The sequence below is a fragment of the Marmota monax genome, unplaced genomic scaffold (genome assembly GCF_021218885.2).
Source record: "Marmota monax isolate L192 unplaced genomic scaffold, Marmota_monax_Labrador192_F-V1.1 WCK01_AAM20220418_F8-fsc00131, whole genome shotgun sequence".
In the NCBI taxonomy this organism is placed as follows: Eukaryota; Metazoa; Chordata; class Mammalia; order Rodentia; family Sciuridae; genus Marmota; species Marmota monax.
In genome coordinates this window covers 4,627,476-4,653,549 of record NW_026693141.1, presented here as the reverse complement: position 1 = coordinate 4,653,549, position 26,074 = coordinate 4,627,476, and the positions used below count along the sequence as shown (strand labels likewise).

At 37.0% G+C, this 26,074-nt stretch overlaps 1 protein-coding gene and 1 non-coding gene across 3 annotated transcripts in view; both read right to left on the bottom strand.

Moving 5' to 3' along the window:
• Window positions 1-26,074, bottom strand: part of Ube2h (ubiquitin conjugating enzyme E2 H) — a 100,014-nt gene that overhangs the window by 18,171 nt on the left and 55,769 nt on the right. The window contains exons 2-5 of one of the 2 annotated variants that reach the window (XM_046455039.2): window positions 24,707-24,783; window positions 23,888-23,962; window positions 5,623-5,662; window positions 4,365-4,417 (exon numbers count right to left, since the gene is read on the bottom strand). In XM_046455039.2, coding sequence (XP_046310995.1) covers window positions 4,365-4,417; window positions 5,623-5,662; window positions 23,888-23,962; window positions 24,707-24,783 — 245 coding nt within the window. The remainder of the gene's footprint in view (window positions 1-4,364; window positions 4,418-5,622; window positions 5,663-23,887; window positions 23,963-24,706; window positions 24,784-26,074) is intronic. The other variant, XM_046455041.2, reaches the window with a different exon arrangement.
• On the bottom strand, window positions 8,677-8,755 carry Trnas-aga (transfer RNA serine (anticodon AGA)). Its single transcript has one exon. It is a non-coding gene; the product is annotated as a tRNA-Ser (tRNA).

Sequence of the window (26,074 nt, the reverse complement as noted above, 5' to 3'; positions counted from 1 at the left end):
TTACCAGTCAAATGGGGATGATAACAATAAAGGCTGGAGAGAGAAACGTTAAGTGCAAGAGTCAGCGTGCATAAGATCACACTGCACTGCCAATGATGGTGCTGCAGCCCTAGGAGCACAGCTAAGGATAAAACATGTTTTGGAGAAAACCAGAAAATGACAAAAAAGGGGGTTGGTTTAAAAAGCAACCCATGGCTTCACACTCTTTCCATCAGTTCTTAAAAATTACATTTGTTTTTGAAACTGAAATCAAGATTCTCTTGGCTGCATTTTAAGTTTTCTCATGCTTTTATCACAGCTGTCTGCAAGAACAGAAAGGATGGTAAGAAAAGATGCTATCATGCAAGAAGCCAAAATAAATGAATTTTGTCACCTGCTACTTTCCTTTTAAAGTCACAAGAGTAGCAATAGATAACTTCAAACTGATGACAAGCACCTTTATAGAATTAACTGTACTACCCACTATAATCAGTTCTCTTGCAAAGTTAAATAAAATTAAAAATTACTGGGTAATTAAACTATGATTATGCCAATTTTGAACTTCTGAATGAACTAGCTGCACATTCACTTGGCAAAGAGAAAACAGGATGCAAACAGGCAATGTGTCAGATGGGCTTCCAGAAGTCAATTTTCTTTGGGGAGACAGAGAGGATTAAATTTACCATAAAGATGAACACTTTTTAAAATCAGGCTATGGTAAGTATAAATCTAAAATTTATACTACACATATGTATACCCATTGCACAGTACATGCCTGGAGCACAGTGAACTGCAGGAAATTTCACAATCAACTCCCAGCTACTCACCATATTATATAGTAGGGGTAGGTGTTGAAACAAGTTTCAGGTGCCAGACTAAGCCTTTTGCTTTTCAGTTGAAAAAATTATGCTAACATGCCAACTTTCTCCTGTTATTATTAGTTTTTTTTGGTCATTTGAACTACGATTCTCTCAAAAATCACTGTAGGAAATGAGTGATTCAGAACTCGACAATTGTGTTCTAACCCCAATGCCAGAGGGTTTAGCAGTTTGTAATAAAAACTCAATTCTAATCAAGATCAGGAAAGTCTTTAAAACAAACAAACAAACAAAAAACACCTTCAAGGTCATTTGAACCAACTCTTTTCACCAGTACTGTGTGTTATTGAGATTGAGCCCAGGGCCCACCTCTAAACTACATTGTCCCCCATTTTTAGTTTTAGTTTGAGTCACTAAGTTGCCCAAGATAGCCTCAAATTTACAATCCTCCTACCTCAGCTGAGATTTCAGGCCTGCACCACGGTACTTAGCTTATACCAGTACTTCTATATATATTATACTAGCCTGCTTCTAAAATGTCTCATGGAAGAAATGCTGAATTTTCTTGAGAAACTGTTGGTATTGAGCAAAATATCAGAACAGTTTTCCCATGGTGAGTATATTTTTGATCAAACTCTGAAAATATTTCTTTGTGTTTTCCTGTACTTACCCGTAATGTCAGTGTGCCCATACTCTTGTTATGGAACAGTTAGAATAACTCATACACATTCAATGTGGAAATCTGCTTTCTGTTTCTACTGATTTAACTTTTTTCTTTTGTGGTACTGGGGATTGAACTCAGGGCTCTCTACCACCCTTTTATTTTGGAACAAGATTTTGCTAAGTTGATGAGGCTGGCCTCAAACTTGCAATCCTCGTGCCTCCCGAGTTGCTAGGATTACAGGTATAGCCACCATACCTGGCCTGTGGTTTAACTCCTGTTGCTTATTAAATGCTTTGCAAGCAAATACAAGTATTTATCATTTTATAAATGTGATAAAGCCTTAGTCATGTTGGCTTCTGCTTTAAAATATGTTCTGACACTCACACAGCTGATAGAAATGTGAAGATGATACAGCAACTTTGGAAAACAGACTGTCATTTCCTTAAAATGGGAAAATACAGAGTTACCATATCATCTATCAAACTCACTCCTAGGTACATACCCAAGAGAAATAAAAACCTATGTCCATGTTGAGATTTGTGCACAAATATTAACCAAGGGATTATTCATAATAGCCCAAAGTGGAAATAATCTAAATGCCCATCATCTGATAAGCACATAAACAAAATGTGGTAGCAATAGAATATTATTCGGCCATAAAAAGGAAATTATGATACATGCTATGTCAGGGATAGGCCTTGAAAACATTATGCCAAATGAAAAGAATAAGTCACAAAAGAACACATATTATATAATTCCATTGATAAGTAATGTCCAGGACAGATAAATCTATAGAAATAAAAAGTAGATTAGTGGTTGCCTAGAGATGGGGGGATGTTGGGGGTGGGAATAACGAAAGACATGACTTTCCCTCATTCCCTTTGCAGTACCAGGGGCACTTTATCACTGAGCTGCATCCTCAGCCCTTTTGATTTTGAGACAGTCTCACTAAATTGCCAAGGCTGGTCTCAAACATGTAATCTGCCTGCCTTAAGTCTCCCAAGAACTGGGATTACAGGTGTGTGTCACCATTCCCCATGAGTTTCTTTTGAAGAAAATGTTCTGAATTGTCTGGTGATGGTTGTTCATAACTGAATATACTAACTATTGAATTACACATTTTCAGTGGGTGAGTTGTGTTTGTTAATTACAATAAAAGAGTTACTAAAAAAATTGTTCTGAGACATGAGGTGTTTGAGAATCAGCAAACCTCTTCTAGAAAAAAGGTTTTGATTAAACTAAAACCACTGTAATTGAAACCAGCTTGCAGTATCTTGATGTGTATACATTTCTAAAATGTGAATGCAGTTTTAGGAAAATACATCATTACATCAGATATTCCAGGCAGCCTGCCATGAGACTTTTTTTTTTTTTAACAACCCCCCACAAAAAAAGTCTTAAAAGGAATCCGTTTAATCAACTTCAGAGTATATGTTCTCTCTTGTTGCTTCATCTCCTTAAGCCATCATCTCCCTAAAACTCGCATGTTAAAACAGTACTTGGGCATGATTAATTCATTCATTTAACAAATAGTTGAACCTGTCCTGTACACCAGGCATGGTTTTAGGTATGTGAATGTGTGTGCAGACAAGCAGCAAGACAAAGTCCTTACTCTTGTGGAGTATTTAACTCAATAGGACAGGAGAAACAATAAATGAGTTTTAAAAACTTATTTAAAGCAAGGTACCATACCATGGAGTAGTTAGGAAAGGAGGCTTCTCTGAGGAAGTGATGCTTGAGGTGAGAAAAGAAGGTACAAACCACACAAAGATCAGGGAAGAGAACTGCAAATAGAGGAAATAATTCCTGAATAGAGAATGGGGGGAGGGGTGTTATCTGTGTGCTGGTGACCAACCCTCCTCTGTGATTCTCATTCACTAACAAGCACGAAGATATCTGGGAGGACCGAGATGCCTTACCCACCTTAGACCATTAAAATGTCTCCTGACTCTTCAACTAAAGGAAGCTGTCTTGCGTCCTTCAGCAACTGTTCACTCACTCACTCTTGTAAACCATAATGGACTGTGCAAAGAGTCCCAGGACTTTTAAGACAAGACATGCACCTGACAACTTTTAAGGTAGGAAACAAGCTAGCAGCACAATAAATGAAGGTAAAATCAACAAATACAGAGTACAAAGTAAAAGTAGGCCAGAAAGAATTGTAAAATGTGAGGGTATCCAGGATGACTGCCAACAGGAGAATCAGAGGAGTTTCATGGGGTGGAACCACCAGAGCAAGGAATGTCTAGACTGAGAATTTGGACATATGGGTAGAACAAACAGATTTGCTTTTATCTCTAACTTCAAATATAATTAAAAAATATTTTCAGCTCCCCAACCTGGTCACAATCTCAAGGAAAAAAGGCTTGATACTTCTCCTATCTCTGTGATTTTTAGTTTAGTATTTTGCAGAGATGGGCCATTCATTTGTTCATTCACTGCAAGAGATAAGTTATCAATTTCAGCCCTGAAGAAAGGCTAAATTACTTTTTGCTTCATAAAGAGCTTGTGGCCTTTGAAAGAAATGATTCCTGGAAACCACTTACTACACTATTCATCTCATTTCAGAGGGACATTCCTAAGAGGTTTCTCAAAACTAAATCATATTACATATAAACAGGGATATGCAATGTGCTTCTGAATATAATACACGTATTTAAAAATTTCCACATGTACTTGTGCCTATATACATATTCCTTAAGTTCAGTATCTCAAAAATATTTTAAACTTGGACTGCTAAACTGAAGCTTTTTTTTTTCTTTCACTCAACACACTTTATCATCCAGTCCTTCAAAATCCCTTCCCGTCCCAACAAAGCATCTTAAACCAGAGAAGAAAAACCAACAACATTTTCTTAGGCAGTGTCTCAACACCTCCAAAAGGTATTCCATGGCCAAACTCACCATAAAGAGCTGTCCAAGTTTGATTAATTACATCTAGACACACAGTTCCTGACCTGAAACAGATGGAAAGAATGGTATTTTTTAAAAAAATTAGAAAGTTAGTTGCATGTATCTGGCAACTAATTTTATTTATCACGAAAACACCTTTAATAGATCCTTAAATTTTAAAAATGGGGGAAAGTATAATGAGGAGCAAAATATTTACAAGGTCATAGGTGTCTCCTTACAGACTGAAAAGGAAAAATAATTATAAGAAACCAATAAACACCTGAGCCAGGTGGTCGGAATTAACATTGGAAACAAGGGGCAGATAGAGCTGTGATACCCTGATAAACACAAATTTTCCCTGTGTGGTTAAGCGTGTGCATACCCTGAAACTAATACAGAAACGGACAAATCCAAATTGTGGGAGAACTTATAAAATAAATTATCTATATTCTAAATGAAAGTAATTTTAAAGAAATGACAAATAAATGCAATATGTGGTTCTGGACTAAATCTTTTACTAAAAGGGGAAAAAATGCTAAAAAGTACATTACTACAATATAGCAATAGACTATAAAGTATTACATTAAGTTCCTGAATCTGGAAACTACTTTGATTACTACATTTTGTTGTTAGGATGACTGATATGCTGAAATATTAAAGCACAAAGGGACACAATATATGTACCAACCTACTCACACAAAGTTCAGAGAAATCTCACAGGTAAGCTTTATGAGGGCAAAATGGGATACTGTGAAAAGTAAAAACTGCAGTCCAAATGGTCATGCCTTCTAAATAGCACTGGAGAGGGACACAAAGACTGCACTGGGACCACTTTAACATACCATTAACACCACAAGGAAAGAAAATGAAAATGAAGATTCACAACTGAAACAAAACTTTTCTCTCAAGAACTAAGAAATACATTTATGGGCTAAAAATGGCAAATCTGTATGCCAAAAACAGATCTCTGAGCTGTGTCTATATGATGAGAACTAAGATGTGAAACATTGCAAATGTTAGCTGGATATCAAGGGAAGTGAAGGATGCAGGCATGACAATGGAAAAAATTAACAATGTACAGCGAACCAGAACTCAGTGGTTTAAAAGAGCATATCCCTAGGACTGTACAGTTTAAATGACACTCATAGTCCACCTCCCCCATAAAATCCTAGATGATAAATACAGATTATTTCATAACCAGGAGAGAAAAAAGAACTCTAATCAAAAGCAGTTGCTACTAAAATGTAAACATTTTTAAATAGTTACTTACGCTTCATCAATGTTGGGATGGAAAATTTTATTCATGAATCCTGTAAAAAGAGATGTTAATTAGCAGCAAAAAGTATCCAGAGAACAATGAGTTTTAAAGTATGTCAGAAACAACTTCAGTATGATAAGGAAAAAGGTGATAATACTCATAAACCAATACTTTCAACCTTAGATCATTGGCTATTGATAAGACTATATTCTGTTGGCTCCAATTAACTAAAATATATGAGAGTTCTAGTAACAAACAAACAACTTTTGGGGAGTAATGAAACTTTATACAAAATAATCTTAAAAGCAAGTGCTTCCTAAGCTATGAAGGTACTTGCCAAAGAAGATTTTTTTAATACTAAATGATTTATAACTAGTGTTATGATAAACATTAAGAAACTTCACTGACAACCCCCCACCACACACACACAGTTTTATTGTTCAAGCTCTAAACTTTAGGTTCTGCACTTGAACTTCTCCTTCTGAGGCTCATTTACCGTCATCATTAGGCTACACCTTGTACGGAACATGAATGAAGCTGTTGAAATGTTGTAGGAACACCACTTGCAAACCACAAAGGATTTCACAAGAAGTGACCAAAATATTTCCTTTAATTTTGTCTACTCATTCAAGGAAACCCAATCTTGATTAAAATTGAGGCAACTAAGAAATTAGGCAAGGAGTTTTAAAAAATTCTTCAAGATGGCTGCATCTGTCAGGGATTTTTTTTCCCCCTAAAAAACAAGTACAGATTTTAATGTACTGCTGTTTAAATTGCAAGGAGAAATTATTTTCTAACTTAGAATCAATGATTTAAGCAATATTTGTATATGCAAATGACAATACTCTAAAGCAGAGATCTATTGTCAAAGCTGTCATATTGTCATTTTTTCCACTTTATTTCCTTACTGCAGCAGTTTTTGCTATTGCTGTGCCCCAACCCCACCTTCCCTCACCCATCCCCACAGGTTCACTCCCTCATTCGAAACATAGCAGCAACACCTACATGACAGCAGTTGTGCTTTTTTAGGGTACAAAAATGAAACAATACACCATTCTCCAAAAGGTCACTAAAGAAGGACAAGAGCCAGGAAGAAATAAATGCAATGTGTATAAGGTATGGACACAGGGTACACGTGGAAAGGGGAAGAGTCTTAAAGATTCAGAGAGGCAGCACCGCAAGTGCTGCAAGTGAGCTGCCATGGACATTATCTCCAAAAATCTTAGAAACTTTATTCGAATTAGCAATTGTGGGAAAAGAATACAAAACCTCCAATATTCCAGTCTTTGACTGCTCTAGCTACTCCAAATACTAATCCTGCTTCAATTTCTGTTTTTACATTCTTTTTACTCTCTGTACTGAAACAGTTTTATCTACTATAATGAAGAGTGTTTAAATTCTTTAGATGCCCCCCACCCGCCCCTCAACACAAAAGCCAGGTTCAATATTAATTTTTCATTAAGGAAAATGAAGATGTTTCAAAGTCTAGACTTAAGGGGTATGTATTTTACAAAGAGATCATAATAAGCTGATAGAAATGGTCATGCCTAAATATTAAAAAACAGGGGGAAAAGTTCCAGATGGCCATAGTTATTCATAGCAGCATTGTTATAAAAGCCTAGAACCAAATTCGACCTCATGAACACGAGATGAGCTATAAAGTACCCATACACTTGGGAGTCCTATACAGCCAAACATAATCAACTAGACCAATATGCACTAACTTGGATAGAGATGAAGCTCAGTTAAAAAGAAAAAACACATATAGTTACAGCATACTAAAATAAAGCAATAATTCTTATCTCCATGCTTTAAGTATGGAAAAACATATCAAAGTTGTAAAAGTATTTCATGTAGGGTACAGGGCCATGGCCATGGTGGGAATAGGGAACAGAAGAGGAAATAGCAATTAAAAATGATTTTATCTGTCACTATATTCCTTTTAAAAAGGGACAAAGTGCTTGTATATTATTTACTATTTTTTAAATGTTTAATACAAGCATGCACATAGACAAGAAACAGGAAGCAAATATGAACAAAGATTAGCAGTGTCCAATTCTTGATGGTGCAGGCCTTTTCTCCCCTGCATTTTCCATATCCTATCACTCCCTCTGTCACCCCTGTACCAGAAGTGGGATTGAGAAGATGTGAAAGGCCAGTGTCAACAGTAGTCGTTTTTGAGAGACTCCCCCATGATTTCTCTCTTCTTTTGACTCTCCTAAATTTCTATAATGTGTAACGTCAATAGTTAAACAAAAATCACTTTCAGTCTGGGTGCAGCAGTCCAGGCCTGTAATGCCAGTGACTTGGGAGGCTGAGGTGGGTGCATCTCAAGTTCAAGGCCAGCAAGGGCAACTTAGTGTAACTCTATCTCAAAATAAAAAAGGCTGGGGATGTAGCTCAGTGGTAGAGTGCTTGCCTAGCATGAGTGCAGCCTTGGGGTTAATCTCTAGTACAAAAACAAACAAAAAACTCTTTAAATAAAAAGATCATAAACAACAAGTCTTCTAAAGTAATCTAATTATACATGAGTTAACTAGTGCTGAAACCTTTTAAGAGAAATGTTATCATGTTCACATCTTAATTTCTCTTGTTTAAAACAATTTTGGGGGAGGGGAGTGGTACTGGGGATAAACCCAGGGGCCTTCTACTACTGAGTTACGACACTCTAGCCCTTTTCATTTTGAGACAAGGTTTTGCTAAATTGCCAAGGGCAGCCTCAAATTTTTGATCTTCCTGCTCAGTCTCTGGGATTACAAGTATATACCACAGCATTAATCAAAAAATCCTTGGGTTCTAAGGCATGTCATCTTCAAGATCAGTTACATAGGAATATGCTGTTTTCCCTAATGCAAGGAAACTTTTTTTTTTTTTGGGGGGGGGGGCGGGTGGGCACGGTGAGGCCAGGGATGAAACCCAAGACCTCACTTGTACTAGGCACTACCACTGTTACCTCCCCCAGCCCAAGAAACTTTCTGATGAGTGGGAAACAATGTTGGGCCACCATGTAGTCTAACTAAAGAGAATGGTTCTACTATGGGAAAGTAATATGTTCTTTTTTTTTTTTGGTGGTGCTGGGGATTGAACCCAGGGCCTTGTGCATTCTAGGCAAGCACTCTACCAACTGAGCCATATCCTCAGCACCAAGTAATATGTTCTTGGTACTTACTTAAAATCCTGCCTCTGTTAGAACCCTTAAAACTAATACCTAGTGGAGAGTATCTATGGCAAAAGTTCCTGATGCTGGCTACAGATGAGAATCACCTGCAGAAACAAAATAAGTGCTAGGTTATAAAGTGGCTAGTGTTGGGGCTGGGGTTGTGGCTCAGTGGTAGCGTGCTCGCCTAGCATGCATGAGGCACTGGGTTCGATCCTCAGCAGCACATACAAATAAAGACAATAAAGTCCATCAACAACTTAAAAAAAAAAAAATTAAAGTGGCTAGTGTTATAGGAAGGCTGGGATAGGAGTTGCAATTTTAAACATGATGGTGAGGGAAGGCCTTCCCGAGAAGATGCCTTATCCTGAAGGAGGCGCAAGAGCACCAAGGGGAAGAACATTTACTCAGCCCAAATGCTCAAGTGCAAAGCATATCAGGAGTTTGCTTAATGCATTTGAAGGTCAGCAAAGGCATTAGTGACACTGAAACGGAATAAGGGATATAAGACCAGAAGTGGGTCCCAGAAGTGGGTCACAGAGGTGATCAGCACACTGAGGGCTCTTTTACATTCTGAGGGAGACAAAGCCACTGAAGCTAGTGTCTGACATACTAATATAGTATCCATATCATTGAATTAAAAAAGAAAGGCTAGTTGGAGAACAGCTCAATCAGCTCATAGCAGTTCAGTGTTGGGGAAAGAAGATGAGGAATGGCTGGTCTCACATAAAATGGAAAGGGAATCCTAGAAATGAATTAAGCTTCAACAGTTTGATGCCACAGGGCACCTTAAAGGTGTAAGTCAAGAAAACAGCTGTGATAAAGAACTTTAAATGTTTATCAAAACTGTCTTTAAAAGATTAAAGTGCTTCCCTCATTGACCATGGCCTGGAGAATACATTTGGAATGAATATAGGTTCTACACTGTTTTCAATTAAATCTAGATTTGGCCTGGTTGAGTCTAGGAGTACATAGTAGACAGGCCCAAAAAGGACTTAGTAAACATGCTTTAGTAATAAGTGAATTGGGCCCAGTCCCTAGTGCCCTGCAAGACTAAAATACCATATGAGCTCTGGAACAGAGGGCAGAAGCAGACAGCAAAGAGCAAAGTAGTACACAAGGGTTCTAACCCCAGTTCTGCTCTCAACCATAGGCCCTGGGTCAGTCACTTCACTTCTGGGGTATGTTTCTTTATCTATAAAGAAAAATAGCTAGATTTCCAAAATTCCCACTCTTATTCTATTTTAAAAGGTCCTGTCAGCACCAAAAATCTAGGAGTTAACTATAATGAACAGAGTTCCGAGACCAGAGGACTTTATCAAAACACATTTTCTAAATTAAAATGACCTCTCCTTATTCCAAACTTTTTTAATTGTTTAAAAGAATGTATCCAAAGTAAGTCCATGAAAAGGAACATGTCTCCTTTGCATTTGTTCTTGGACAAGCTGTGAGCAGTATTTCTGGCATTCATTTACATTCTGGACAACAATGCCAACAATGGAACTTCTGGACCAGGACGGGAGACTGGGAAAGAACAGGCTAGGAATTCTGAGAAGGAACATTCTCAGGACCCAGTGTTTGCCCTGGCATGTTCTCCTTCCTTTTGGCAAGGCTATCACCACACTAATGAATATGTCTGCAAGAAGAAAATTTTCCCAACACTTGTTTCCATTCAACCAGGAACTATTTTGAAGATATTTTAAGAGAACATATTTTGAAAAAAAAAAAAAAATTTTTTTTTTTGGAAACATGATAAAAGGAAGCGGCAAGTCTTTTTCCTTTTTTTTTAGTGCTGGGGATCAAACCCAGAGTCTCAAATGTGTTAGGACAAGCATTCTACCTGAGCCCACCAAATAATTTTTAATCTATATGACTTGAGATTTTATTTACTACATTTTCTAATGATATATTTCAGTTATCTCCATCAGAGAAAATGAGAACTCCTTTAAATCTTCTGGATATTATTCTCAGGCACTGCTCTAGCTACTTATTAAAAGGTGTGGGGGGGGAGATGACAATAGGAATAAATAGCTAGGAGAAGAAATCCAAACCATGCTTAATCGATGCAAAACTATCTTAAAACACACACACACACAAATTATTACAATAGAAAACTATTCTGTGCTTTTGCTTATTCCACTTCAATACTCAACTGCTCCAGAAGAGAAAGTAAACATCATGAAGCCAAATCATGCTGAATTGGTTTTTATTTCAGCTTATTTATTTTTATATATTTTTTAGTTATACATGGACACAATATCTATATTTATTTTTATGTGGTGCTGAGAATCAAACCCAGTGCCTCACACGTATGAGGCAAGTGCTCTACACTGAGCCACAACCCCAGCCCCTTTATTTCAGCTTATTTCTATATCCAATCCCAAAAGGGCTCTGTACAAAGTTGTACACACCTGAGTAACTTCTAATGTTGAGGTAAATATGCGAATAAATGAGATGAAAATTAATCTTTTAATGCTTTCATTTCCTTTATTTGGGGAGGGGATATTAATGATCAAATTTGTGGGTGATCTATCTAGAAACTTCACTCAAAATTACCTTGACGATAATGAGAAGTTAGCGTGTTTTCTTTGTCACTTGTCTAAGTCTACCCTAGTGGAAGCTGATGAAAAGTGCCAAAGGTAAAAATGAGCTCGCTTCCCAGGAATACAATGGACCTGTACTAAGATGGTTAAAGCAGCTGTGGCCTGATGTAACTTAATGGTAAGTTTATGATTACTGTGTGAAAATATTTAAGTCATTCTGATATTTCTACCTTTAGGACAAATGCCCACATAAGGTAGACTATTCACAACCAAAATGACTTCATTCCATTTAACTAGGTATGATTGTTTAAAACATGTTTTCAGGGGCTAGGGTGTAATTGAGTGGTAGAGCATGTGCTTATTAAGCACGAGATCTCTGTGTTCAATCCCCAACACCAAAAAGAAAAGAATCTATATACATTTATTAAAGATCAGACCTTGGCCTGGGGACATAGCTCAGTTGGTAGAGTGCTTGCCTCACATGCACAAGGCTCTGGGTTCAATCCCCAGCACCACACACACAAAAACATCAGACCTTATCTTTCCATGTAATATCTCAGACAAAAATTTTTAAAGGCTAGTAACTTGGATCTCAGTTCCTAACATGGAGATGACTTGAGTCAGAATACTGCAGCTGATTCAAAGGGTAGGGATGCTGCCAGTCTCATCTGTGACAGCCAGAGGCTGTGTCTATTAGTGTGCATTAGTGCACACTCTAACAAATTTTTCATCTTACCTCAGACAGCCAGGCCCAGCCTGCACCTGGGCAGAAGTGTCTTCAGAGAGGTGGGCCTTTCCTACTCAGGAGAGATGGACCTGGGCTGGTCTCTTCTTGGGTGAGGAACCAAGCAAGAAGCTCACTCAATGCCCTGTGTCATGGGAACTTCTGAACTGATCCTGTGTGTGTTCAGGAGATCTAAACTCATAAGGGGTCCTCTTTTCTGTTTCTTCCTTTCTCTCTGATAATATAGAATCTGAGGAATGGGCTGGATGGATAAGAAAAGTTCATTTATAACTAAGAAAAGGTGAAGAGTTATCCTTCAACAGCATAATCCTTATACTGACCTAGCAGATCATCAGAACCTTAGCTGACTGTCCAACAGTTTCATTTTTGGAAGACTGTAACCTCTTTCCCATTTCCAGAGTTTATCTTTTAGTCTCTTGGTCTTTTGTATAACCATACTGTGGAATCCAGCAGCAGTTTCATGGCCAGAGGCAGGACAATATAGAACACATTGGACTTGAAATCACAAGACCCAATTTCAAGTCTCTACCACTCACAACTTACTTCTTTGACTTTCTGTTCCCTTATTTCTAAAACCAGATTAAATAATGTTCTCTACATATCATAGGACTGTCATGAAGATTAAATGAATTAATATGTGGTCTACGTTTTCTAATGATATATTCCAGTAAGCATTCATTGATGTTAGTTTCAGTTTAAAGAGTTTAGGCAAGTAATTCCACCTCACTTTCCTTATCCTAAAAATGAAACTATCTGCCCTATGCATCCATCTCTTAAGCCTTTAGGTACTGTTAAGAATATTAGAGGATATTTTGATTTAGGGGATATGCTTATAATCTTTTCACACTGGAAATGGAAAATATAGTTACTCTAATGGTTTTTTAAAAGACCATTCTGACTGCATTTGGTATGGTGAGAAAATGAACAAAACAAAACAACAAGAGAATGGAAGGCAGATTCTGCAACAAGTAAGTAATGATATATCTCAGCCTCATTTTTGTCCATCCTTCAAATGAGGCGACTAGATGACCTAATCACTAAAGTTCCTTTTAACAATATGGTTTTCACCAATACCAGGAATATAAACAAATCTTTAAACTGTGTGAAAAAGTTTTTCAAAAGGAGATAAGACATTACTCTTGTCGTTTTTAACAGAAATTCAGTTTAACTAAAGAAAAAGAAAGCCAAGAATACATGTTTCCATTCTTTTTTTTTTTTTTTAATATTTATTTATTTTTTAGTTTTCGGCGGACACAACATCCTTGTTTGTATGTGGTGCTGAGGATCGAACCCGGGCCGCACGCATGCCAGGCGAGCGCGCCACCGCTTGAGCCACATCCCCAGCCCCACATGTTTCCATTCTGATATCAAATCCTAAAAGGAAAAAAAGTGGACTTAATACCAAAACAACATCAGAATAACCAGCTCAAAAAGCTAGAGGTCACCCACTTTAAAGCAGGCACCCAGGCAGCAAGTAAGATGGAATTTTTATATAGCAAATGGAAAGATATATAATAACGAACTGTCAAAGGCAGAATTCAAATGGACATAAGTCAACTTCCAGAAGGAAATGGACAAGTCCTCTGATGGTAATAAGCAAAAGCAAGGTTACTATCAGAGGAAGAGAGGGAAAGCTTGTTTGTACTCTAATAGTAAGATGAAAGGAAATGGATTTAGATAATGCAGATCACTTAAAGCAGGTTTTCATATCAATAAGGCCAATTTGACCACTGGCTTCTTCCCTAAAAACTTTAGCATCTGGTCCCTAAGCCTCTCTTCACTCAAATCCTGTCCTTTTCAGTCACATTACTATTAAGACCACACATCTGACACCCTGGCATCTCAGTTCCTTATACTTCTCCTCAATGACCTTTCCTCTCATTGCACTTCACATTTCCCAGAACATACCTTGAACTGTTATCCCTATAAAGAGTTCTACCTCCCATATCACAAATTCAGACATTCCCTCCCCTAACATTGTCTCCTGTCCTTGTGAAGGAGCTTCCTACCCCATGAATTAGTCTTTTGCCTGTGAACTCCAACTTATTGATCCATTTTCTACCTGCCAGCACTCTAAACTTCACCCTCTGTCCTCTGTCCCTCTAAGGTGATTAAGAACCATCACTATTACCACTATGCTCTAGCAATCCTCTGAAAAATCCCCTGCTCTCTCCCCTCCAAAATGCCCATCCAGCAAATCTACAACTGGAGCAAGTCAATCATGCATACTCTCTCTATACTCATTCCTCAGTTCCAAGGGAGAGTGGTTCTCACCTCCTCCCCTAGAATCTGCTCAAGTCCCTACTCTAAAATGGCACAGCATTTGCATATAAAGTGTGTGTATATATATATATAATATATCATATACTTTATGTCTTCTCTCATAATATATAATACAATCTACTTGCTACATTGTTATACTGTATTTTTCAGGGAATAACAAGGGAAAAAATGTTTTCAGTATAGATGCAAATTATTTTTCCAGAATATTTTTGATCCATGGTGTTGGTTGAATTGGTGGATAAAGAATCTTTTGGGATGGGACTGTAGCTCAGTGGTAGAGCGCTCGCCTAGCATGGGCAGGACCCAGGTTCGATCCTCAGCACCACATAAAAATAAAGGCATTGTGTTGTGTCCATCTACACCTAAAAAAAAAAAAAAGAATCTTTGGATTTGGAGGACCAACTATACTTGGACATGAGGGTGCCTGCCACTAAGTAGAAATTCATTCACTTACTTATTCAAACATTCTTTGGAACAGGCAATGTTATCAAACCCTAAGTATTTGCTGGAGTGAGTGCTATCAGTTAAATAGAGCCGGAGCTGCCTTAATGGATTTCCTATCTATTGAACTGCCAGGGAGGTATGATGTAAATAAACAAATATATACCAACTTGTCAAGATAGGCTCATCAATTACCTGCTATGAACTCCACATCACCTACAACTTTCTTCTCTCTTTTCTCTAGCACCTTGCTCTCCCCCCATTGCTCAATGAGTTTTTCACTTGCTTCATTCTGCAAATTTCCCACTTCCTTTTCCTCCCTCATCCTTCTCTCCTTGCCCATTTTAAGATGGGAGCCAACTGGCAGAACCCCCTACTTTCCATTTCTAAAATCCTCCCTGCATACATATTTTATTCTCTTTCCTCAACACTCACACCAATGCTCATGCTCTTGCCAACAACGGTCCTCTGTGCTCTGACCTTGCCCTTTCCTTTCCAAAGGCATGGCTCCTCCAATCCTCCTTCCAATCCCCAGCATCACCAAGCTTCCCTCTTTTCTAGACAACTCCCTACAAAGAACATTTAAATATCCTTCCAAATCTTCCATTAAAAATATAAAAAAACAGAACCTACCCCACTTCTTTTAGGTACGCCTCTCCTCAATTTGGATGGTACCCTTAATATAGCCAAATTTCCTTAAAGCTACAAAAATATAGACCAGAGCTTCTTAATATTATTACCATTATTATTAGCTCTAAACCGGGCCTCTTTTTTGAAGAGAAACATGGAACAAGGCGGTGGGGAAGAACAGAAGAATCAGAAAGAAAATCTGTTCCTGATAATAGCTTGTATAATTTTACTTTTACCCTGTCACCCTGACTTTCCCCATAGCAGTAGAGTGATCATTTAAAAATGAAATCTGCTGGGCACAGTGGTGCACACCTATAATCCAGTGACTCAGGAGGCTGAGGCAGGAGGACTGCAAGTTCAAGGCCAATCTGGGCAACTTAGATTCTGTCCCAAAGTAAAATAAAAAGGGCTTGGGATGTAGTTCAGTGGTAGAGCATCTCTGGGTTCAATCTCCAGTACTGCCAAAACATTAAAAACCACAACAACAACTTAACCTTTTACTCTTCTTAAAACCTTATGACAATCTTTCCATTAAACAAAATGAAATTCATACCTTTAACCTAGCTTACAAAGCCCTTGCCTATGTTTGGGCCTTATATTACACCTCACTTTCTACCTAGCCCCCATCAGCCAAGTGCACTGACACTTGTGGTTTCTTCTGCTTGGATGCTCTTTCCCTAGTCTATAGGGATCAGGGCTGGCTTATATTTTTATTTGTGTTTCAGCTTAAGTTTTCTTTGCCAGAGAGGCTTTCCTAAATATGTAACCCAAGGTAGCTATTCTATTACATCAATTCTCTGTATAAAGCTATCAAAATTTTATATTTTGCTATATCTTCTTCCCTTGAAAGAAAGTGTCGAGACTAATTTGCTCACTTTTGAATTTTTAACACCTAGAATAATGCCCAGTACACAGCAAGAATCCAATAAATTTGTGGAATCAGAAGAAATCATGTCAGATGACTCTTAAACCTCAGTAACTGGACTAAGTTTTTTAGAAATTCATCCTGAAAAATTTCATTTTCAGAACATCAGTAAACAGAAAGCTTTTAATTATGGCTATATTCTCAGAGCATTATCTCAAAGAACATTTACAAAACTTTCCTCCTAGGGCTTGGGGTTGTAGCTCAGTGGCATAGCACTTACCTAGCATGTGTGAGGCACTGGGTTTGATCCCTAAAATAAAAGTACTGTGTCCATCTACAACTAAAAAAATATTTTAAAAAATACTATTAAATAAAAAAACTTTCCTCCTAGAACTTTGCTTCTCTTGATTGGAATTCAAAAGATATATAACTGCTATTGTGTAGTGATATAACTAATTGAGACAGGAACTACTTCCATGACCTTGGGTTTGAATTTAAAGAAGTATACAGATGATCTTAATGAAATTTTGCTTCCTCAGCCCAAGAATTTATTTTATTTGTGGAAATACAGTGGCCCAAATAGGCCTTTGTTAAATGAGTAAGCAACACCTCTCATGAATGACACACTCCTCTCCACCCTGACTAAATACTGCTCACTTAAGTTACTCAAACTAGTTCTTGAGGGAGTAACTGTAGAATGTTTTCACTGAGGAACATAGAAAATATATGGTAAGTATTCTAAGTTCTATAGTTAGTTTAGTCATACCATATTATAAAATTACACTCCAAAAATAGTGTAAGGTATTTCTGGCCATAGTGGGGAAAAAAATTATTTCAGAAGAGTCTACTATTCTAACAATAAAAAAGATTGAATCATTTTCCTTAATCACTGGCAAAAGATATATATATATATATGGCTCACTGATTATCAAAGTGTTTTTCAATGAAGAAACATGATAATAGGTAGGCAGGTTGGCTCACACCTGTAATCCTACTTCCTTGGGTGGCTGAGGCAGGAGAATCACAAGTTGGAAGGCCAAGCTGGACAGTGAGATCTGGTCTCAAAAGGAATGTAGCTCAGTGGTAGAGTCACTTGCCTAGCATGTGGGAGACTCTGAGGTCTAAGCCCCAGTACTAAAAAAAACAAAACAAAACAAAAAAAACAACTCTATGACAAGATTGGGAGATTTAAAAAGGATTTTGACAAGTTATCTAAGTCCAGTGAAAGGACAACCTAAACCATCCTATTTAGATGACAGCTTGACCACAGTACAGCTTGACACTATACAGCCACTTATACAGCTCACTATAATATTTTAACTATTTTACTGTTGCCTGTGACTTTCATTTTGTCTCCATTTACTTGCCTGGGTTTTGCTAGCTCTTTTTTTTTTAACATACGATTTATTTTTATTTTTATTTTTTTAGTCATACATGATTGGCTAGCTCTTGATGTATGCCACTTACATCAAACTCCACACTGCATGGGCTTGCTGGATTTTTTCTGGCCATTCTATTCACATTCTTAGATCACCATTATGCAGTCTCTCCAGAACAGTGTTCTCAAGCACCCACTTCTCCTGCACACTCCACTGTGGAATTAAATTACAATCTAGACAGACTACATACAGCTTGCTCTGAGGAAAGGACCTTCTTCACTGAGAACATGTAGATACATACTGGTAGCATTTCAAAAGCTAGTTTTTAGACTTGTGAACTACATCTTTCAAGACAGTTTTCTATTTTTTCAAAAAATATTTTTAGGGCTGGGGTTGTGGCTCAGTGGTAGAGCGCTCGCTTAGCATGTGCAAGGCCCTGGGTTCGATCCTCAGCACCACATAAAAATAAATAAGTAAAATAAATATAAAAAAATATATATATTTTTTTAGTTGTAGACAGACACAATACCTTTATTTTATTTAGTTTTTTTTTTTTTTTAATGTGGTGCTAGGGTTTGAACCCAGTGCCTCACATTTGTAGCAAGTGCTCTACCACTGAGCTACAACCCAAGCCCCAGTTTCCTATTTTTAAAATAAAAGTAAATGGTGACATGGGTCCCATGCTGGTCTTAATAGTATTTGCAAAAGATCCTAAAATACTCTACATTTTTATCTGAAATTAGCAAAATGCGATTCTATTAATCCACTGGCCAGCAATGATTATTTAAATATAAGATAAAACAACAATTTAATTTTATCTAGCATTTAGGTAGATATGATCTGAGGGCAACTACTATACATTCTGAAGAAGACTTCATGGTACTTTCAAGACCTTCACAGGCTAAAAGCCCTGAATCTAATGTTTTGTATCTTTATTAGACTTGCAATTTTCTTTTTCCTTGACTCAGGCTTATTACCATCATTAGCTTTATACTGGGCCCCTTTTCAAGAGAAACATGGAGCAAGGGTGGTGGGAGAGAGTGGAAGAGTCAAAGGAAAAGATGTATGGTGAGAACTGCTAGAGAAGCCAAGAGAAGAGGGAAGGGGGGAAGAAAAGGAATGAAGAAGTGTGTAAAATTAGACTATAAGCAGAAGAAAAAGGAAAGAAAAGAGTATGCACACTTACCTGCATACACAATTAAAATTTAAAGGAAAAAAGGAGGTTGGTAGGAAACCTGCAGGTCAGACAGGTTTTTAGCAAGCTACCAGGTGGGAATTCTGGCCAAGGAAAGCTTGGTGACTTTCTAGAATGAAAGACAGAAGTGCAGACAATGATGCGGACAGGACATTCAAAGGTCATGCCTTTGTAATATTTAAAAAAATATTTACTTTTGTAATAAAAGCACACAGTGTAGACTATTTAGAAATTACAGAGCAGTTATGTTTTTAACCTCTAACTCAACAGTTACTGATAACTATAGCCAATATTCTGACATTCACAATTGAAATTTGCATGGAAAATATTTGCATTTTCCTTTTTGTTCCTCAAAGATGGTGTTAAAACGTGAGTAATGGTTGTAAAACATTTTTGTCCATTAAGACATAGTATGTTATAGTATAACTTAACTAGTTTATTACCAATGGGCTATTCAGGATACTTCTAATTTTCAAAAATAAATTTTAACACTAAAATTTTTATCTTTTTATCTGAGATCACTCATCTTTATTTCACCTCCATTGGAACTGCAAGTCTGTATTTTCTTTGATGAAAGCTTTTCTCCTTAGTTTAAGCTAAGTATACATGTACTAGGTAAAAACTGTGAGTGTGGAGAAGTAGGGAATAAATAATACAGTCTCTGCAACAACATCTTTGCATAAAATAAAATCTTCATGGACTGGGGAATTACTTGAGGTTCTGAAAGGATACTAAAGTTCTCAGATGCACCTTCACATCTTCAAAGCATTTAAAGACTACTTTCAACATACAAAACAAATTTTCTTTTAAATAAAACCCATTTCCTCCTTGTACCCTGTTATAAACAGGCACTGACTCACTCACAGCTCATCTAAAAACACAATGAAGGGCCACGGGCATAGCTCATTGGTAGAGCACCTGCCTAGCACATGTAAAGAAGAAGGCTCTGGGTTCCATCCTCAGCACCACAAAAACAAAACAAAATGAAACAGTGCCACCAAAGAATATGTGTTGGCACACACCTATAATCCCAGTGACACTTTAGGCTAAAATGGGAGGCTCGCAAGTTCAAGGACAGCCTGAGCAACTTAGCAAGACCTGTCTCAAAAAACAAGCGCTGGGGATATAGCTCAGGGACAGTGTGCCCCTGGGTTCAATCCCTAGTATGCCCCCCTCCCCCAATACACAAAGAACATGTGCTATTTTATTTATGTTCATCTTCTAACTGGTAAAGGCCGCCTACAGTTTTCCTCATGTCCAGAAGGACCCCATACACTCTGAGTATTTAATGTCCTGGTCAGTATCAAGCATACAGAATTAACTTAATTCCAACATCACATTTTTCTTTTCTTTTTTTTTTTAAAGAGACGTGGGTATCACTTCTATTGTTGCCCAGGTTAGCCCTGAACTCCTAGGCTCAAGCAATCTTCCTGTCTCAGCCTTCCTAGGAGCTGGGTTTACAGACATGCACCACTGTACTCAATTATCTTGTTTTCTAGAAGAGGAACAACAATTTTCATTGGTCAAGGAGAACTGGGTCCAGAACTTCTCATTCCTGATAACCAGTGATAAATGTCTAATCACCCACTTTTAACTCTACATGGTCACTAATCCCCAGCAGCATTGCTAAGTACTCTAGGAAATATTTCTGAGTGAAAAGATAAAAGTCAGTCTGACTTTTCAGAACTTAAGAGACTTAAATATGATTCCTTTCGAAGCAGTCTTTTCTGGAAGAATATGTAAATATTTCAATGATGTTATAGTTGATTAAAGAAAGTTTTCTAATTTCTCTTTGGGAATACCCACAGGACCAGTTTTATACCAACTGATATTACTCAGTTTTTCTATTCATCTCTCTGGGATTAAATTACCTTTAGCTATTTCAAAAATTCATTTGTAGCTTCAAAGCATCAAGATTCATCATTACTTATGATATTCAAAGAGAATGTAAAGATGAGCTCTAAGTGGTTGAAAAGAGAGTCCATAACCTCCCAAGGTGCTCATTTATATTCCTTTTCTTTCCCAAGAGGATTTGGGGTAGCTATGTCACTATTTGGGGGAAAATAAGAACTTATTTATAGATGTAAATTGTTTAAAAGAACATCTCACGTAATCAGGCAACTACTAAAAATCTTCTCAAATTAAGTTTTCAAAAAGTATCCCAAAGATAAATATGTCAAATTATATCGAATGTATATTCAATATGCAGAGGAATGTTTTAAATAACAGACAAGAATATAAATAATGATACCCATTTAAGGCATAAAATTATGAAATGTTTTAATTTTTTTCCTTTGTTTTTGCTCACAACTTTCTTACATTCCTTAATGGATATGATCATTTATACAATTAGAAAATATACACAAACACACACAATTAAAACAGGTATATATTTAAAAATTCCAAGATGTAAGCATTAAAAACATTTAATCTCAACTTTTTTTTTGGGGGGGGGGGGCTACACTGGTAATTGAACTCAGGGTCTCATGAATGCTAGACAAGTGCTATAACACTGAGCTACATATTCCCCATTGCAGCTACACCTTAGTATATAAGAGCTTAAAATTTGGCTCAGAAGGAATGTACATCTGCCAGATACAATGGAAACAAGGTTTAAAAAGAATGTGTTACTTTATTTCCTTTCCCTTCTGTATAATTTAACATCTACACAACTCAAAAAGGAAAACTTGCCTTTTCTAAGTGAGCCACTGCTTTTCGAAATGCTTAAAGCACATCAACAGTAATTATACTGTTGATGACTTGAAAATGGGTCACCCCTCACAACTGATTAAAACTCTCTTATGCAATCTTCCTTTGGAGGAAACAAGGACAGCTTGTACAAATATTTCAACTAGATCTACTTCCTTAAGAGAAGATGATACACATTTGTAGACACTACCAAGTTCGGAAAACACACAGAAAGGAAAAGGAAACTAATGAAGTTAAGATGGTCTGTCCATTTGCCCCAATTATTTTTTGCAGTGGTGGTGACAGGGTACCAGGGATTGAACTCAGAGGTACTCAACCACTAAGCCACATCCCTAGCCCTATTTTGTATTTTATTTAGAGACACGGTCTAACTGAGTTGCTTAGCACCTCACTTTTGGTGAGGCTGGCTCTGAACTCAGGATCCTCCTGCCTCAGCCTCCCAAGCTGCTAGGATTGCAGGCGTGCACTACCACGCCCAGCTGTCCAAGTCAATTTTATACAAGGTCACTGACTTTTTGGAAAGGACACAGGCTTGTTAATAAATAAGCAGTGTCTAAAGTTTAGATATTTTAGGGATGGGGGTGTAGTTCAGAGGTACAGCACCTGCCTCACATATACAAGGCCCTTGTTCTAACCACAGCATCAGGAGGAAAAAGGCATACTGGATAAAGTTGTAGATATTTTTATCTTTTTTATTTAAAAAGCTAAAATGAATCAATCATGTTACCTGGAACAATAACAACATTTGGGAAATAACTACTTTTGTACAGGATATGCAACTGCATTTCTATAGGTTAAGTACTAATTTCAATAAGCTCTACTGTCTCCTCTCTGACTAGGAATGTAGTGTAACAAAACTGGATTTGGAAGGCTAATTTTTACTTTTTAAGTCAATGTATTTATGAGATGTGTCTGAATGAATTTACATGGTTTGGGTAATTTGTAAAGGCTTTAAGATCATATCACTTGACTACATACATGTTTCAAATGTCTGAATAGAAACACCCCTCTCAAGTTAAGAGATGAATAAACTATCGGCAGGGAACAACAACATGCTGTCATGGATTGGAGGCAAGAAAAGGCCGATGCCCTCAACCACACAGCTATTAAAGTCAGATGCGCTCTTGAGTTGTTTCAAACACTACACACCTCATGATACCACTTCACCATTCCTAACTCTAAAACTTGGAGCTCCTAAACCAATGAAAAAATTTCAGATTCATTTATCCATAAAGTATCTTCTCGAGTGCTGGTTTAGAAAACTCACCTAACAAACTCAAGGAAATGAGCACAAAATTTATCCAGTCTAAGAACAAATTTATAGATGCTCTATATTTTTAAAGCATAAAATACTAAAGCATGTAAAGTAGTTAGATATTAAGGAAGAGGTTACCGCTTTTGGACTTAAGTCTGTGACCATCCTAACTCTTCTGTACTATTTGCCTTACAAAGAAATACAGAAGCATGAAATGAAATCAAAGCTTCAGAAAGCTTTGGTTTTTTTTTTTTTTTAAACTTTTTTGTTGTTTGCAGCCAGGAGATCTATCTGGCTTTAGCTCTGAAGACAGTTACAGTGGTACCAAGATATTTTAACTCTGGCTGTTCTCAGTACAAAGCTCAGTCGGATCATCAAAGATTGTTCAATATATTCCAATTTTATTTTATTGTTCTTACTTAAAATTGGTCAATATTTTATAATATTTTAGTTACGTATAGACTAAAGTTAAAAAAAGTTTACTAAAGTTAATGAGAGAACTATCCTTCTACAATCTCAAATATTTAGAGTTGTCACTTTCAATCAGAAGTACTAAAATAACTTAATTATCACTGAGCACACCTCAGTGGAGGAGACAGGTTAATAACATCACAAATTGAGGTATAAGGAAGATGAAGGCAAGGAAACCTCTTGCATAATCCCACACTGAGGTTGCTATTCTTCTGTCTACTGTTTATAAGGCTAAAAAGATTGGAGAGAATGAAAGAGTTGTTTCATTGCTTAGTACCCAGAACTGGGGTTAGCCAAAGTGAAGTAAGAGCTAGGCTGGATTTTTAGATGACAAAATTAGAACAGTTATTATATACCATTCGTTGACACCTAAAGAGAAAAATCTACACTGTAAGTCATTATAATCATGCAAAGAGGTGTGTGTGTGTATATATATATGTCCTTTATCACACTGTGGAAGTCCCCACCAAGTCACTGATTTAACCAACCAAAAATTCAGTTAAATCATCATTTCTAGAAATATCTCCCACAAAATGTAGGATATCTTTTCCTCTTAGATTTCAAAATTCCCTAAGGAGAGAAACCAAACCAAGTACTCACATACCTATAGATGGAGATTTGAAAGGGTATTTATCAGGAAGATCCACTCTAACTTTCCATACTCCACCTTCATACGGTGCTAGAATAAAAGTAAAAAAGGTTAAACATCAGAATTGTGTCCTTAAATTAGAAAATAAATCTTAGTATAAGTTAAATGTTAAACCCTAATCTCTTCTGAAAACACTCAAAATTAATTCTTTAAAGAGTCAGAACCCTACTATAACCAGTAGGTTCTCTATGTACTTTAAAACATCAAAAGTTGGAAAATCAGCAGTGATTGTCTCTTTCAAATATATTTGATTCTATTAAACACTATAATCTGGTAAGTAATAGCTACTTACATTCCCTTTTCTCCTATCTCAGCCAAGCCCCACCAAAAAACAACAACAACAACAACAACAAAACAAGAACAAAATGTCCAGTGTGGTGGTGCACACCTATAATCCCAGCAGCTCAGGAAGCTGATCACGAGTTTAAAGTCCGCCTCAGCAATTTAGCCAAGCCTTAAGCAATTTGCTGAGACTCTGTCTCTAAATAAAATACAAAGAGGGGCTGGGGATGTGGCTGAGTGGTTAAGTACTCCTGGGTTCAATCCCCAAAAACAAACAACAACAACAATAACAAAACCCAAAATGCACTTCCCAGAAATCACTCTCACAGCTCATTAGAAAGTGTATAAAGTAATTATGATGAGAAATTGGTTTTCTCACTGGTTCTAGAGTTCAACTGTACTTACTTTTCAGCAAAAACTATACATGCTACTATTTGTCCATGATGTTCTGTCTTTAAGAATAAAAGACTATAAAAGAACACATATACTTACTTCCTTGTGGTCCATAAAACTTCACTACAAATTCATTGAGTCCTCCCAGGATTGTAACCTCATGCTTACTCTCAATGCTAAGGTGGAAGGTAAAGGAAAGTACACAGGCTTTATATCAGGGGAAGAACTACTGATAACATCCTCAAGATATGCCAACTAAAGTGTTACCAAAACTTGACATGATACTGATACACAGTACACAACACAATACAATACACAACAGCTCTAGTAGTTTAGAAGGCATCTGACTCTAATGAAAAGAATATGAATGAACTTTGGATTCAGAGAGAGACTGCTGTTCAAATCCCAGGACGGTCACTTACTTGGTTTGTGAGCCTCGACAAAATAATGCCCTTTGTGGGCTGGGGCTGCAGCTTAGCAGCAGAACGTTTGCCTAGCATGCATGAGGCACTGGGTTTGATCCTCAGCACCACATAAAAATAATCAAATAAAATAAAAGCATGTGTCCATCTACAACTACAAAAAAATAATGCCCTTTGTTCTCACCCTGCGAACTGGGAAAATAGCATTTAATCTGTGAAGATTAAATATGGAAAATGTATAAGAAGAATACATCTGCCTATATGTAAATGAAAAATGGGCACTTTTAATATTTTTCCTAACTATACCTTCTACTCCCCAATAAGCCCTTAACATAATTCAGTACTCTTTAGTCAAATTCGCATGTCTGGTAAGTCACTAAAAATTCTCCTAAACTAGAAGTGCTATGCTCCTAAAATTAAGGATTTAACTAAGGAAAGTCCCCACAACTTTCTCCTTGGCTTATGAAATACTCAAAATAATTAATGATACAACTTTACTATAAGGCAGACTGTTTTATCTGTTGTATTTATTTTCACTTACTCTTTCCTTTCCTCCCCAGACTCCATCCCCTTTAGACCTGCCTTTAGGTTCTGGTGTGGTCCAGGGCTTTAATTACAGAGAGGTAATTCAGAATTCTAAGTTCTCTTCCTAAAAAACTGACCTGGCCTGGAGCTCTCACCGCTTCACTGACTCAGTTACAGAAAACTAATTAATCCGTCTTAGTAGAAGACAGTGCTACTGATCTAAAACCTATTTGAAGTCTTTGCTTTGTGGACTAACTCAACAATGACACTACGATAGGAATTTTAGGTGGTATGGCTTTGGAAATTTTTCAAATCTAAATGTAACAATAAAGAAGAAAACCAGAAATGACAGAACAGGTATCATCTTTCTCAATCAGCAGTGCCAATTACATTTTAATTACACATATGAATATACAAAATAGATAAATCAAAAATTTTTAAATGATCTCAAATAATGGAAAAAAATGATATTTTTAAAGGTTTGAAATTAAATATTTGGCTCCCCAAGTCCTTGTCCTAT